Source organism: Emys orbicularis, chromosome 1, assembly GCF_028017835.1.
Source record: "Emys orbicularis isolate rEmyOrb1 chromosome 1, rEmyOrb1.hap1, whole genome shotgun sequence".
NCBI classification, from domain to species: domain Eukaryota; kingdom Metazoa; phylum Chordata; order Testudines; family Emydidae; genus Emys; species Emys orbicularis.
This window is the reverse complement of record NC_088683.1, coordinates 170,389,468-170,406,178: the sequence shown is the minus strand read 5'-3', so window position 1 is coordinate 170,406,178 and position 16,711 is coordinate 170,389,468. Positions and strand designations below refer to the sequence as shown.

General features: G+C 41.7%; 1 protein-coding gene across 2 annotated transcripts in view; it reads left to right on the top strand.

The window, feature by feature from the left end:
* The window catches only part of CBLB (Cbl proto-oncogene B), a 202,724-nt gene that overhangs the window by 142,625 nt on the left and 43,388 nt on the right, over positions 1-16,711 (top strand). For both annotated transcript variants that reach the window (XM_065423860.1, XM_065423859.1), the window contains one exon: positions 13,330-13,515. In XM_065423860.1, coding sequence (XP_065279932.1) covers positions 13,330-13,515 — 186 coding nt within the window. The remainder of the gene's footprint in view (positions 1-13,329; positions 13,516-16,711) is intronic.

The following is a 16,711-nucleotide window of genomic DNA, read 5'->3' as shown; positions in this document are numbered from 1 at the left end:
TATCAGCTCTCGAAATCCTACAGTGTCGTGCTCTCTTATTTGTCAGTGTTTGATTTTGCAAAGGGACACATTTCTGTTTAGCCAAAGTGAGCAGAGATGCCTCGTACTTGTGTGAAGAGTGCAGATAACTTCTGCTATTTTTGTGGTGAAGTGACTTTTGCATCCCAAAAGCGCAGTATAACCACTATGGTTAAGAAAGCCTATCACTTTTATTTTGGCTGCAAAATTGGAGATCAGGACAAGAGGTGGGCCCCACACATATGCTGCAACACTTGTGCAACAAATCTTCGCCAGTGGTTGAACAGGAAAAGGAAATCTATGCCTTTTGCAGTGCCAATGATTTGGAGAGTGCCAAATATACCAGCAATTGTTACTTCTGCATGGTGCCTCCAGTTGGGAAAGGTGTGTCAAAGAAGAAAAAGTGGACTGTGCATTATCCAAACATTCCATCAGCTATACGCCCAGTACCCCACGGAGAAGGACTGCCAGTTCCTGATGCACCAGAATCATTCTCACTTGAGTCAGACGAGGAAGAGGATGAAACTTCTGGTCCTGAACCATCAATGTCACAGGACCCACATTTTCTCCCATCCTCCTCCTCTGAACCACACCTCATAACACAAGGTGAACTGAATGACCTTGTCAGGGATTTGGAACTACCCAAGAGTAAGGCAGAGCTTTTGGGCTCCAGACTACAGCAGTGGAATCTCCTGGCAGGTGATGTTAGGGTTTCCATGTTCCGTGACCGTCCAAAGGATCTTGTCCCATTCTTCTTCATGGAAGGTGATCTTGTAGCCTGCAACAACATCGATGGTGTGATGGCAGCCCTGAACATCGTTCACGATCCAGATGAGTGGAGACTGTTCATTGATTCATCGAAGACGAGTCTTAAAGCTGTTTTACTGCATAATGGCAATGTTTTGCCATCAATTCCAGTTGGTCATGCAATCCATATGAAGGAAACCTATGACAACATGAAACAACTTTTGAGGTGCATAAACTATGACCAACATCAGTGGCAACTTTGTGGCGATTTGAAGGTTGTTGCTCTCTTGCTTGGTCTGCAGACTGGATACACAAAGTACTGCTGTTTTCTCTGCGAATGGGATTGTCATGCAAGAGATTCCCACTACATCAAGAAAGATTGGCCACTCCGACAGTCATTGGAGCCTGGGAGGAAAAGTGTTCAGCATCCACCACTTGTTGAATCAAGGAAGATTTTGTTACCACCCTTACACATCAAGCTGGGTCTGATGAAGAACTTTGTCAAGGCCATTAACAAAACACAAGCAGCTTTCAAATACCTCCGTGGAAAATTTCCAAGGTTAAGTGAAGCTAAGATAAAGGAAGGTGTCTTTGTTGGTCCTCAGATTCGTGAACTCTTCGAGATGATGCATTTGACCATGCACTGCGTGGCAAGGAAAAGACGGCATGGAAAGCCTTCCAGTTAGTGGCAATAAATTTTCTCGGAAATAACAAGGCAGACAACTACAGATTGTTGGTGGAAAACCTCCTCAACGCATACAAAAGCCTTGGTTGCAACATGTCACTAAAGATACATTTTTTGCACTCTCATCTAGATTTTTTTCCACCGAACTGCGGAGCAGTGAGCGACGAGCACGGCGAGTGATTTCACCAGGACATTGCAACAATGGAGAAACGCTATCAGGGCAAATGGAGCCCATCAATGCTTGCAGACTATTGCTGGACAGCGACAAGAGATGCTCCATTTAATGAATACAAGAGACAAGCCAAGAAGCGCCGAGTAGACACTGAATAGGACTAAACTGTGTACATAATAGTTTTTTGCCTTTTGTTTCATAATAAATTTTATTTATATAACCCTTTTGCTGATTTTTAAAGTGTTACATAAACAGGACAGGTGAAATATTATCATGTAAACATTATCATAAACACATGAAAAGACCTAGGTTTACAATTTATGATTAAAACTCTACTATCTACACAATATACATAGACATAAAATGTAAAAACTTAAATATCTTAGAAACAGTAGCCAATCAGTTGTTTTAATTGTCATATTTGAATTCAGCACATCAAAATACATAATAAATAGCACATTTTATCTCTGAAGCAGACGACTTCTCAGAAATTGTAGACCAGTGTAACTGGTCTTTTGTAAGATTGGTGCTCATAAAATTGAGGATATACTGTATTGCAAATGAATCCTCAGCATCAGTTGTACTAAAGTCTGCTGAAAGATCCAATAAAATTAGTGTTCATCTAGTCTGTCTGCCTCACCAGGAAGTTTAATTCATTAATGTTTCCAAGGTGTGTTGAGATCATTAGATCGCATCACTACGAAATGCTGATGGGAGATAATGCTGTGTCCATTGTGACTCTAGGCTATGGAACCTCCATGGAATCAGATCATCTAAATCAGTCACTGCTTGCGACATTCCTTTTCTCACCAGTGTTTTGTTTGTTGTAATTAAACTTTGTCTGACCTCTTCTTTTCTTTATCTTCTTTAGATGCATATCAGGGAATATACCTTTATAAATGTGTATGATACAGGTCTGGGTAAACATTTTTTTACGTTTTTTTTTTTACGTTTAGAATAAATAATCCCTGGAAAGAAGACACTTGAATCTCCAATAGGTGGTTTGAAGTTGGGAATAATCTTTAGTACTCCATTGTCACAATGGTTGAAATAAAAATGAGTTATCTGCCATATTATCTTCACCAGACCTGGCTTGATTTGCAGGCTGGCTGAGAAAAATAAAATAAAACAAAACAGGAAAAAAGTCCAAATAAAGTTTATGGTTAGGAAAAAATAATTTAGATTTATAGATGCTAGGAGAATTGTATCAGCTGAATAAAAACATTACTGTTATGGTAAACCACAGAGGGGAAAGCACTAAGAGAATAGGAGCCCCATGCAGATTTTAGTAGGTCAAAGTAAATTAATATGCGGTGGGCACATTTTCTGCTCCAAAACCATGTGAAAAGTTACTTTGTCTGGGGATATCTGCAGTTCTCTAGAATTAATTTGATAGTTGTCTCAATGCACCAAAAACTGACTTTGGTTCACACTGTTGTCCTCCGAGTAGTTACGAGAAGTCAGCAAGACTGAAAGCTGCTATTTGTCATGAGAGCAGGCTCTGTACAGAGGATGAGTAAGTGTGTGTTTAATGAATCATGCATGACCTAAAGATCTTGGCTCTCAAGGATTTGGAGGGTTTTTTTACTTCCCCTTGAACTGATGGCAAACTATTGTTTGTGCATTATTAATTCGATCTTAATTGCGGTGACATTTATGTTCTGAAATGTTGTATTGCCATAATGCTAGAGTTTCAACTTTGACACAATGTGTAAGAGAAAACAATGGGGGGGAAAATGGACTCAAACATTTATCTTAGCTAACTTCCTGCCTCCTCACAGGTTAGTGCCTTCTTGATGACTCACCTATTTTATTGTAGTTTTGATCCAAAGATTATACCAAAGAACTGGAAAATCTTTGACTTCATAGTTCGCAGTGTCTGAGAGCAACTGGGGAGTTTCAGGAGGCATTGCGCTGCCCCTTACAGTGGGCTCTGACTAACAGGCTCAATTTATCCCTCTGTAAGGCTCCCACCACTTGTATTTGTAATTAATCTTCTTCCGCTCCTTCCTCTGTCATTTTTTGGTGGTTGTGTCTTATTTATTATTTGTTTTCTGTCTTCTGCTCTGTCTTGTCTAATTTTGGCCTCAGTCCTTCTACCCTTGAGGCACGTAGGCCCAGACTTTAAAAGGTAGTTCGGCATGGCTGTGCTCAGCACCTCAACACCTAGCTTATTTAGGAGCCCAGAATTCATTTTCGAAAGGGACCGTCAATGGACTTCAAACTCCTAAGTGCTTAAATACCTTTTGAAAATGAGGTTTGGGCTCCTAAGTCAGCTGAGCGTTCTGATGCTAAGCACAGTAATGCCTAAATGCCTTTAAAAATCTGGGCCCTACATATTAACTTAAGTGTGTAAGTAATTCCATGGTTCTACACATGCACTTAAAGTTAAGCCTGTGTTTGCAGGATCATGACCGTGGACTGTAAATACTTTAGGATGGGGATTTCGCTTTTTTTCCTAATTCTGTAAAGCCCCATTGAAACTTACAGTGCTATATAAAAGTTAAATGATGATTAACTTTTTAAATTACCCCTTCCCTCCCTCAGGCCATTCTGTCTTCTGACATTAAAAAGTCAGGGGCACAGGATTCAAATATACTCTCTTTGAAAGGGGTAATAAAATAAATTTCAATAGGGGCATTTCAGATGTGCAGACCCTCTCTGCTTTCTGATGTAGCATAAACCAAATTTGTGCCACTTGTTTTTCATTTACTGCAGGCTGGCTAACCTGCACATCAATTGCACAACTTTAAAAACTTTTATAAGGTTTTATTTAAAAAAAAAAATAAATGAATGGGTCTGGCAGGCTGGAGTAGACAGCTGGATCTCATTTTGTGCCGGTTTTGTTTTGCTCACAGGAGACCTCAGAGCAGATAGAACAATCTGATTCAGCTGTCCTTTTTACAGTTAAATTACTTCAAGAGGTGGGGTGGAGTTTGATTTTTATTGTTTCTCATTTAATAGTGCTTAGATTCACATAGTGAGAAGTAGGTTTTGAAGTTCACAAGCCAGTTAAGATTAATGGTGATGTTAACTACTTTAGTGGTGCTATTCCAAGGCTACATGGCTATAGATTCAGAAAGAAGGAAATGCTCAGAGTTACAAAATATAGGTGATCTCTAACCAGAAATGCTAGATTTTAGCAGACCTTAAACTCTGGATTAGAGTTAATTTAATTAATATACTAAACCGAAGACATTATAAATAATGCATTTTGTTGGACTGACTGGGAAAGATCAAATTGGCAGCCCTATTTACGTAGAAGAATGTGTACCTAGCCGTGTTGTTTCTATGTAGTTTTAAGTCCTCATACAACCCTTGAAGTAATTCCAGATGATATTAATGCAACTGGGGCATAATCACCCTTATGAAAACAACATGAGCTGCTCTAAATAAGCCAAGTTTCCAGTAGGTTAATGAAGATTCAAGGAAACTTACTCATTTAGGAATCCCAAAAAGTCCAGTGCTGGTGCAGATCTGCTCAGAACGTCTTGGACATTTCTTGATGCAATTCTTAAAATATTATTATGGCTCCTTGCGGTACATTGTGATCCTCACAATTGTACTGAATCAATCATGTTTTCAGGCTTTAAAAAAGTGTTTCATGCTAGGATTTGTAAAAAAGACTCTTGGATTCAAAAGCAGCTGCTTTAGCAATTGGATCAGAACAAGATCCTCCAGGAGTTGTTGTAGCCAGTAATAGTAGCATTCTTATTCTTTCCTTAGGTCTGCATCCACTAAGAGAGAATAGACATCCCATTTTGCTGCTAATTAACATATCTGACTGAGTAGCACAGTTTTGGTTCACTGCAAGCCTGAAAGATCATTCTGCAGTACTATTGCAAATTAAGTTGTAACTGCTTTCCTTTTGCAGCACTTGTGCCTTATTGATGAAGCTCATATTGTTACAAAGGAGTCTGCTGTTTTCCTTAATATAATATTTATTGCACAGGTCTATATTGCAGCAGGGCCTCTGAGGGGTAAGGATTTCTGCAGTTTGTCATTGCCAGATTTATTTGTGCTTGTTTGTCTATTAATCACTTGTTATTTTATATACTGTTTCCTAGACTAAGCTGATTACTCCCTCTATTCCTTTCACTGAGTAACATATACACAGAAATCTCCAGTGAGTGACATACACAAAATCTGGAATTCCCATTGCCTTGTATCTACTTTTAAGAAAGCATTTTGAAAGAGCTCATCTTCTAGCTTCATATGTGTACTCATGCTATGACCAATAGCCTTTGTCTGCATACCCATCAACTTTCATTTAAAATGCACGGATATCTATGTACAGTTATAATTACTTCACATGCAAATGCAGTGCAGCCATCTCTGTAGTGGAATGTCGCAAAGTTTAACATCAAACAGCCATATAGCCAGAGAACACTGTTAATGTAATTACAGAAATTAGAATTTTGTGAGAACACTTGGCGCCACAGCCTATCCTGGCTAAAGTACCCTGGGATCTTTGACTTATAAATAGTCAGGACCTCAACTTTGAGACTTATCCAACATTCCAGTCTCCCTTTTCTTAGCACCATGTAGTAATGTTGATTTAGTGCTGCCTTGGAGGGAAGAGAAACAGTATTTTTGCAGCACCTGGATTTTCCTTGTAGGTCATCATCCAACTTTTGGCCAACACCAGCTCACTTTAGTCTGAGGTCTCGTGTATTTGGTGGTAATAGTAAGGCTATAAACAATGACAGTTTCAGATAGGCTGAATAATTTTTCTGCTTTTTTCAACCAGGAAATTGAAGTAAAAACTAATGAGAGCCTTTAGCAGACTTAATGATGGTATGAAGATTTCCATAGATGCATAAATTCCAAGGCCAGAAGGGACCATTGTGATCATCTAGTCTTACCTCCAGTCTACCACAGGACATAGAACTTCCACAAAATAATTCCTAGAGCACATATTTTAGGAAGAACATCCCATCTTGATTTAAAAATCGCCAGTGATGGAGAGTCCACCATGACCCCTGTAAATTGTTCCAGTGGTTAATTACCCTAATTGTTAAAAATGTATACTTTATTTCCAGTTTAAATTTGTCAAGCTTCAACTTCCACCCATTGGATCATGTTATACCTTTCTCTGCTAGATTGAAGAGCCCATTATTAAAGATTTGTTCCCCATGTAGGTATGTATGGACAGTAATCAAGTACAGTAATCAAATCTATTAGAATTCTTTGAGGGTTTCAGCAAGCATGTGGGCAAGAGTGATCCAGTAAATATAGTGTACTTGGACTTTCAGAAAGCCTTTGGCAGGTCTGACACCAAGACTCTTAAGCAAAATAAGCAGTCATGGGATAAGAGGGAAGGTCCTCTCATGGATCAGTAACTGATTAAAAGATAGGAAACAAATGCTAGGAATAAATGGTCAGTTCTTTTGAGTGCTTGTTCATGTCCATTCCAATCAGGTGCGTGCACGCCACGTGTTTGACACCCGGAATATTTTTCCCTTAGCAGTATCTGTAGGGTCGGCCTGGGCACCCCCTGGACTCACGCCTTCATGGTGCCCAATATAGGGCCCTGCCAATCCGACCCCCACTCAGTTCCTTCTTACTGCCCATGACAGCTAGCTGGAACTCCCTACCGCTCTTGCCTCGGCAAGCATGTGCTTCGCAGTATCTCTATCCCCGTGTACATAGTTAGAATAGTAGTTAGTTAGTGTAGTTTTTTCTTATAGGTTTTCTCTGGGGGGAGGGGTTCTTCCCTTCCGACATTTTTCCCCGGCACCAGGTTATGCCTCTGTCCCTGGACTTTAAACCATAATCGGTCTGTGGCAGGTTATGCCAAGTAGTGACCCGCACTCGTCGTGCCTTAAGTGTCTGGGTGAGGGGCATCTCAGAGACCGCTGTACGATCTGTAAGGGTTTTCGCCCCAGGATCCTTAAGGACAGAGAGCAGCGCCTCCGAGTTCTACTTATGGAGGCGGCTCTTCGGCCCCAGTTCGAGCACGCCGTGCCTGACCCGGCCTCGAGCACCACATTCTCGGTGCGCAGCACGCCGGCACTGTTGACATGTGAACCAGTGCTGAGATATAAGCCCTGAAAAAACTTGCCATTTAAAAAAAATGTTTACCAGTGTATTGTGAGTCAAAAGACCCTAGTGTCCTCTAAGACCGGAGCGGTCGAGGTACATGCCACCGCCTCATCCGACGACGAAAAGGATGAAAAGGCAGCTGGTACTGAGGTCTGATCACTGCCCTCTGCTCTTCTGGGGTCCCGTGGGCAAGGAGCGACGGCGCCACAGTCGGTGCCGGGGTCGGTTCTCTAAAGTCACCTATTATCTGAGATATCCCATGATGCAGTGTCATTAGTGCCTATATGAACCATCCCCAATGGATCCTGGCCCATCAGCTTCAGAATACTATCCAATCTTTGAGTGACATTTCGTGTCTTGGCTCCAGGAAGGTAGCACACTGTCTTATTATCCACCTGTCCTTTGCAGAATGTTCTTTCGATTCTTCTGAGTATTGAATCCCCAGCAAAGATGGTCTCTCTTCCTTGCGTGGCTGGAGAATGCTTTGTGGGTACGCTTGCTTTCCTTATAGGTTGGGCCGAGCTACCATTGAGAGGTGTGTTCTGTACATATCACCATTTCCTGGAAACAGCTGAATCTTGAGAAGTATTTTCCACAGTTTCCATGTGAGGACTTGTTATTGACTGGAAACTTCCAGCTGGGTGGAATTTCTCCTGCTTCTCTTCTTTCTAGTACTCACAGTCTGTCCAATCTTGCCTGTCCCCAGCCATGTGGAATGCCAGTATGATTTACAAACTGCCAGGCCCACTCTGACATCCTCTCTTTCTGACTCTTTGGTGGCTGGCTCCTTTCTTCCTTGAACCTGACGTATTGATGTTTCCCAAACCTGGCTGTCTTGGAACTCCTTCAGTTTCTCTGTTTGCCCCTTCAAACCAAGAATCTTTTCCTCCAGCAGTCACCACCTTGCACTTCATGCACAGGAAGTATCTTCTGATTTCAGGCAGGGGAGAAAACATGGTGCATTCATTGCAGGTCATCATCACTATTCCATCCCTGTCCATCTTGAAATCACATGTAGAGCTGAAACTGGAAGGCAACTCTTTCACACTCCCTCTCTCAACTCCCTCTGGAGCTCTCCTGCTAGCTACCTCTGTTCACAGTTCTTGTTTGCCTAGTACAGGGATCGGCAACCTTTGGCATGCGCTCCAGGCCAATGCGGGCTGCGGGAAGCGGCGGCCAGCACATCCCTTGGCCCACGCTGCTTCCCGCAGCCCCCATTGGTCTGGAGCGGCAAACTGCTGCCAGTGGGAGCCGCGATCGGCCGAACCTGTGGACGTGGCAGGTAAACAAACTGGCCCGGCCCACCAGGGTGCTTACCCTGGCGGGCCGCATGCCAAAGGTTGCCAATCTCTGGCCTAGCAAATGACTTTATATACCAAGTCTCCCTGCTTAGCTTAGCTCAGCTTAGCTCCGCCCCCCACCATCAGGGAGTGATTATCCACTCAGAGACTTCAAACAGCCAGGTTGATCAAAGCCTGAAGGGTCAGAACAAACTTCCTTATTACTTTGACACTTGTGGGTTACCAGCCATGGCATATGGAGTAGAAATAGTCACATAACAAATAGATATGGAGCTTAAAGCTTATCACACAGTGAAATGGAGAATAACATAACAGATGGGAAAACATCTTGAATTCTGAAGATAATAAAGTGTTGGGCTGATGAGTCAAGAAAAAAATGAGGAGCATTCACAATAGTGTGCTCAAAAAAAAAAAAAATCCTTCACATAGAAGCACTAGAAAAAGATTCATGTAGTATAATAGCCTGTAAGGTGGCACGTACAAAACCCAGGTCATGTTGCTATCAGAAATAATTCACTGCACTCAGATTTTCTGCTGTCATCTGTTTAGGCATTTGATATAGTGCTCATCACCCTCATATCAGAGTTCTTTTCACACAAAAATTTAAAAAGTTTATTCAGCTAAGTTAATGGTATACTGAAAGTGCAACTCTGAAAACTTATTCTAACCCTAGTTTTTATATTTGACTGATTTTAACTTCGGATTTACTCAATGTACAATTCAGGTGTTTTTCCCATCCCCCTAACTCCTAAGCACAAACCAAAATCTGAGAATCAAGCTGGGTTCTTCCTTTGTTATGTATCATCACCCCCAATAAAGATTCTGCTGGCCAAATCTTATTGATGCTTGTGTAACCCTATTATCTTCAACTTAGGCTTCCACAGGTATAATTGTTTAGAACTTAAACATAATTGTTTAGTATGGTATGCCAGAAAGTAGAGTAACCGGTTCATTCCCTCTTAGCTGTGCTAGTTTGGCAGGGCTAACAGAAGCAAACGCTCTTTTCACTTATTTAGGCAAACTGTGTGCTAGTCATTCTTTCTTAACCATTCTCCCCCCGTCCCCTCCACAACTGTTGATACGATAGGGGGGTAGAAGTCTTCCCCAGTGGTAGCAAAGGCATGAGTGCTAGTATTAACTGACTACTGGCATATTAACTGTTGTGTTGGGACCACAGCTCAGAGTTGATCTACATGAGGCAGTGGTTAAAACACCATCAGCTTCCAGTGACCTTTCTGCAATGATGTTCCTATCATTGGTGGAGCTGCAGGTAGATACGGAGGGAGAAAAAAGTGCAATGCAAATGAGGCCACAATGAGCAAATAAGGAGGAGTCATTTTACATAGTCACTTTTCAGAGTAGAACCATGTGAGAGAAGGCCATTACAAGAGAAACTGTGATGAGTGTTCTTGGAGATGCATTCTGAAGATGGTTGTTCTGTCCGGTATGGCCTCAAGGCACACAGGTGTCACATTTAGGGTGCAATCCAGACCAGTGAGGGGCTGTCACCACCTGCCCTGCAACCTTGGGTGCCTCACAATGCTTTGTTGTTGTAGCTTCCAACCTGGGCCTCTCACAAACACCATGCAGGTCAGTCCCTGAGTGTCTGTGTATAGCTACAGCCCTGATCCAGCCACTCTGACCCCAGAAGCCTGTCAACAACACACCAGCCACACTCTGGCTCCCAACAGCCTTGGTTACTACCTTCAGGGTGAACCCAAAACACTCCCAGTCCCTGATTTTTCCCAAAAAGCATGTGTTCTGTACTACCCAGATCTCTCCTGGACAGTTCAAATATTGGAGATCCCTTGCCCCATGTACAGGGGTCAATACACAATAATTGACTACTTTATTTGAAGTTACCAAACAATTCAATTTTAACACAACACTGGATTTTCTGGTAAAAAGACTGAGATTAAACTTGTTTCCTGCAATATTGAATGCCTCTGTTCTAGTAAAATGGATTTTTTAAATTATGGTTCCAGAGTGAGGAGTGTAGTTACGTGCATGACTTTTAAGCATGTGCTCAAGTCCCATTTAATTAGTGAACTTAAACACATACTCAAGTGCTTTCCTGAATAGGTTCTTGAAGCCTTGTCTACACTAAAAAGTTACGGCAACCCAGTTACATTGTTCAGAGGTATGAAAAATCTACACCCCTAGAGCATTATAGTTCAGTTGACCTAACCCCAGTATAGACAGTGCTAGGTCAATGGAAGAATTCTTCCGTTGACCTAGCTACCATGTCTCGGCGCTGCAGGGTTTCAAGTGTAGACAAGCCCTGAGTTCATGATGGAAGATAGGTTATCTAGCCTTTGTCAGTATCTCAGCATGTGTAAGACTCTCTTACTTAAGAGCAGATTAGATGAAAACAAAACACAGAAAAACAACTTTACAGCTAATTGATCTGTCTTAGTGATTTGGTATTTCACTTCTGCCAGCAGCCTACGCTGAAAAGTGTTTGTCTTTATGTATTCATTGTAGAGGTGGGGTGGGAGTGTTCATTTATGCGTCTGTAACTCGTTTGGGCTCCCGGCTCTCTGTGTGGTATGAGTTCCAGAGTGCACCAGAACTCCAGGTGCTGCTGCTCTGTGTGCATATCGCCCAAGTATTCTCTCTTTTCCTTCCAGAATGCGCTGTTACAAGCATTACACACATTTCTGTTTTGAATAAAGATGTTGTATAGATATAACTAAAATGTCTGTTTCAGAGTGGTAGCCATGTTAGTTTGTATCAGCAAAAACAACGAGGAGTCCTTGTGGCACCTTAGAGACTAACACATTTATTTGAGCATAAGCTTTCATGGGCTAGAACCCACTTCATCAGATGCATGAAGTGAAAAATACAGGAGCAGGTATAAATACATGAAAGGATTGGGGTTGCTTTACCAAGTGTGAGGTCAGTCTAATGAGATAAATCAGTTAACGGCAGGATACCAAGGGAGGAAAAATAACTTTTGAAGTGGTGATAGAGTGGCCCATTACAGACAGTTGACAAGAAGGTGTGAGTAACAGTAGGGAGAAATTAGTATTGGGGAAATTAAGTTTAGGTTTTCTAATGACCCAACCACTCCCAGTCTTTATTCAGGCCTAATCTGATGGTATCTAGTTTGCAAATTAATTCCAGTTCTGCAGCTTCACGTTGGAGTCTGTTTTTGAAGTTTTGTTGTTGAAGAATTGCCACTTTTAGGTCTGTTGTTGAGTGACCAGAGAAATTGAAGTGTTCTCCGACTGGTTTTTGAATGTTATGATTCCTGATGTCACATTTGTGTCCATTTATTCTTTTGCGTAGAGACTGTCCGGTTTGGCCAATGTACATGGCAGAGGGGCATTGCAGATGATGGCATATATCACATTGGTAGATGTGCAGGTGAACGAGCCCCGGATGGTGTGACTGATGTGGTTATGTCCTATGATGGTGTCCCTTGAATAGATACTGTATGTGGACAGAGTTGGCAACATGTTATAAATTAGATGAGTTTCAAAAACAGTTGCAAAACTGAGTATATTAGTAGCACAGACAGGGCCTAATATGAGAATTGAAATCCTGGGAATTGGATTTATCTTTTAGATTACAGGGTACATTTGCATTCCTTTTTCTATATTTAGATTAGCCTTTTAAAAGAGAACTACTTAATTTGCAATGTCAATGTGTATTTTGTGAAGCACAGGCTGAGACAAAAATAAGCTTAACATTTGTCATTTGTGGACATTAAAAAAAAGTATACCCAATGTAATATTGGTTTACATAAATTGAATGTGGTCAAGGGAAATTTATAAATCAAATGAATCAGAAATGATTGTTCTGATGCATCCCGGCTTGAAGATTTTGTTTACTGAAAGCTTAGAAGAACTTATTCAGCTTTATATTGAAGTGTGATTTTAAAATGACCTATGATGCAGTGTGGTAAGTGAAAGATTCAGTCTTCATTGAATAGCTTTTAAAAATAATAAATAGAATCCTAAATGGAATGCTGCGTATAAAATAAACATGTACCAAGAGAAAAATACAAGTACTATAGTGAACTTTCCATCCCTGTTTCTCTATATAAACCTCTTTTCTGTTTCTGCTATTGCAATAATACATAATTTAATTTCTTTGTCTATTTTTAAATCTTTCAATAATCTTACTTAAACTGTGTCTCAGTAAAAATTGGAGGAAGAATGACATTGCAGCAGTTCATTAAATAATGCTGTCCTTGCAAAGTGAGTGTCTGTTAATCAAGAGAAGCGGGGTGGTGAGCACTTCTAGCAGATGACTAGAGCACCTTCCAAATATCAAATGCCTTAATCAAGCAATGAAAGCTGTAATCTTAATGGGATCGGGTAAACACTAGTAATGTGCTCTTTTTTATATTGAAGTGCAATGAAAGACAGAATTCACCAGTGACTTCTCCAGGATCCTCTCCGCTTACACAGAGAAGAAAGCCACTTCCAGACCCCCTGCAAATTCCCCATCTTAGTCTCCCACCGGTGCCTCCTCGTCTGGATCTCATTCAGAAGGGGGTGGCACGGTCACCTTGTGCCAGCCCTACTGGCTCACCAAAGGTAAATCTTACTTTACCATGTTTCTGTCTAACTGAATTATGAGAGATGATGCTTGTTAGTTTTAGGGTGCATTTTTTTAAAGATTGGCTAGTGCATTTTTTTAAAGTTGGCTACATCCAAAATATCCCCTAGGCCTTCTACCAAGTCCCTATGTAATTCTAACATGTCCCAATTCACTAAATAAGGGCCTGATCAAAGCCTCCTTTAAATCAGTGGAAAGGCTTGTTGCCTTCAGTGAACCTTGGATCAGAGCCTATGGCCGTCCCCCTATATGACATCTTGCAGAGTCAGCTAATGACACACAAATATGATTTCTTACTTTGATGGCAGTGTCACACAGGCTTAGCTCCAAGCTTATATTTCGCTGTTTTGATAGCAGTATTACATGTGATTTGCCCCATGCTTATATTTCACTATTTTAAAACTATGGTATTGACATACTCTGATGAAACAAGTCCCTCTAATAGTCCCTGATTTGCAACATTAAACAGCAACTGAAAGTACTCTAAAGTACATTTAAAAGATCATTATCTGCATTAAAATTGCATGCTGTAATCAAATGATGATTTACACTCTTTTCCATAATGTCCTAGCAAGAAAAAAAATATGCAAATATCTGGCTATCAAAAACTTAAGGTGTGATAAATTAGGATCCATGTTTCAAGTGGGTTTAGAAAAGGAAATAATAAATGTGTACACAATGAATACATACCGTATTTGTGTATGAAGAAAACTGGTGATTTAGAACAGTTTTAAAAAATTATGTACTTGGAAGTCTGAAGGAAAATATATATAAAATACTGGATTTAAGTGTCTTGAATTTTCTCTATTATGAGAGAACCATTTTATTGTAATTGGTGTACAAATGTAAGAATTAGCTTAAATGTTGAAGGCGTGTTTTGAAATCTGTATTAGCATGTATGTGTGCATGGCAGTCCAATGATAAACACACTATTTATTTTATCAGCATTTTGCCTTTACACTTGACGCTCAGCTTTCTTTTGAAATTAAATTTAATTCTAGTAGCATAATACTTAGCCAAAACAAATGAGGTATATAAAAATGTTTCCTCATCCCTAGCATTTTTAATTAACTCTGTCATTTAACTTAAACTGGAGCTAAAGAGGCTATGGTCTTACAGCTAGTGCTCAAATTCACTCAGTAGCACAAACTTCTTTGAGTAATGGCCCTATGGGCTCCACTTCAGGTGTGCATATTTTTAGTTAGCAGTGTCCATTCAGCCCATGCACGCGTCCTATACCTCCTTGTGCTGGTTACTGAGGCTATATAGGTGTGCAAGGGCGAACCATCTTGTGTTCCTTCTCAACTGCCTCAGCCCGAGACTCAGCCCTAGCGTGTTCTCCTTGAGCGCTTCTTGGCTTTTCTAATATTTCTATAGTGGTTATGATAGTTTTTATAGTTAGTTGTTATAGTTAGCTAGATAAGCTGTGAGAGGATTTTTTTTTCCTGGCAGGACATGCCTGGCTTGGTTTCAAATGTTGCCTCTTTTGCCGAGAGGCTATACCTCTTTAAAATGGCCACTTTAAGTGTGTCCGTTGCTTGGGGGAGTCCCACGTCTCCCAGAAGTGCAACTTCTGTCTGGCCTTCAAGTCCGGGGTAAGGAAAAACATGGAGATTAAACTCAGATACCTAATGATGGATTGCTCTCTTTGGCCAGCTTCTGAGTCACATCAAGAGGACTCCCCGCTCCTCGGTACATCTGTCTCCTGACAGATCCAGTGCCTCTTCTACATCGGCGCAGACTTCCCCTAAGAAAGGTGAGACTTTGGAGGCTTCAGGGAAGACTTCCAAAAAGAGGAGCACCGACAGTCACTTTAAGGAGCCAGCTCAGAAAACGTCCAGGTTCCTGGAGAGATCTACAGTCTCTGAAGACTTAATCTCTCAACTTGGTACTATTGAGTTGAAGGACACCCCTCTGGTATGAATGGGGCAGTAAAATCCCAGAGCATGAGGCGAGAGATGGCTTCGTTAGGGCCTTGCTACCTTTTACCAGCAAGGAGGGCAAGCATAGACACTCGTGACTGGCACCGTTGAGTCCAGCCAAATGTCAGTACCTATGCATTCAGCTCAGCTGTCGGTACCCAGGCATGCAGCACCCTCTGCACTGAGCAAGGAATGGCACTAGACACCGTTGGTGCCTGCTTTGGTACGCCCACTATCGGCGGTATCATCAGCTTTGGTGACTGGCCTCGGCTTCCAAATCGGTGCCAATCCCCTATTTGGTACCGCAGGAGTTGAGATGTACTAAGGACCTCTTAATAATGGATGAACCCACTCCTGGGTACTGAGTGTCTTTCGATACTGAGACCCGGATCCCTGGACTACCTCATCTGGTACCACAGGACTCTTCGCTGTTTTCTGTGGGTGCTCCTCCTTTAGATGAGATGGAGGACGAAGGAGACCTCCAGTTAATATCCTCTATTTCTTTTGAGGATTCTCCAACATATCCCTTCAGGAATCCATTCTCTGAAAGTCATAGGGAAAATCAGGCTTATTATCAAGGGTGGTGGAACCAACCCTGCATGCTACCTCCACTTCCATATTGCCCCCCCCCCTGCAATGGCTACCCTGGGACCCTTGGGCAATTTGCCAGACCACTGGTACTGTCTCAGGGAGGCCAGAGTTGTACAGCACTTTCCTCCCCAACCAGCTCCCCCACAGGAGGAGACATTTGAGGAGCAGGAAGCTAAGGCAGGTAAGGAGGCCACCCCTCAAACACCTATTTCATCCTCATCCCCAGACGAGGTGATTATGCCTCCACCACTATCCATAGTAGATTATTTTCAACAATTTCAAGACCTCATAAAAAGGATTGCTGTCATTCTTCAAATTCCTCTGAGATCAAGGATTCGCAGCACAAACTATTGGCTATCTTGCAGTCAGCAACACCCTCCAGGGTGGCATCACCCATCAGCGAGGAGCTCCTAGATCAGACTAAGACAGTGTGGCAGACACCTGCCACTATTCCACCCATGTGTAAACAGGTGGGTAAGAAGCATTATGGTTTCCAACAGTGCAACATTGATCTCCTCGACAGAATATGGGGAAGAGAGTGGGGATTCTTCTGGGCATTGTTGAAAGCTTCTGTGGAGTTCCCACTGGACCTCCTGGCGTGTAATCTTGTCTGTCAGTGTCTTGCTGTTAGAAAGAAAATGAGGCAACAGCATTTGCTGTC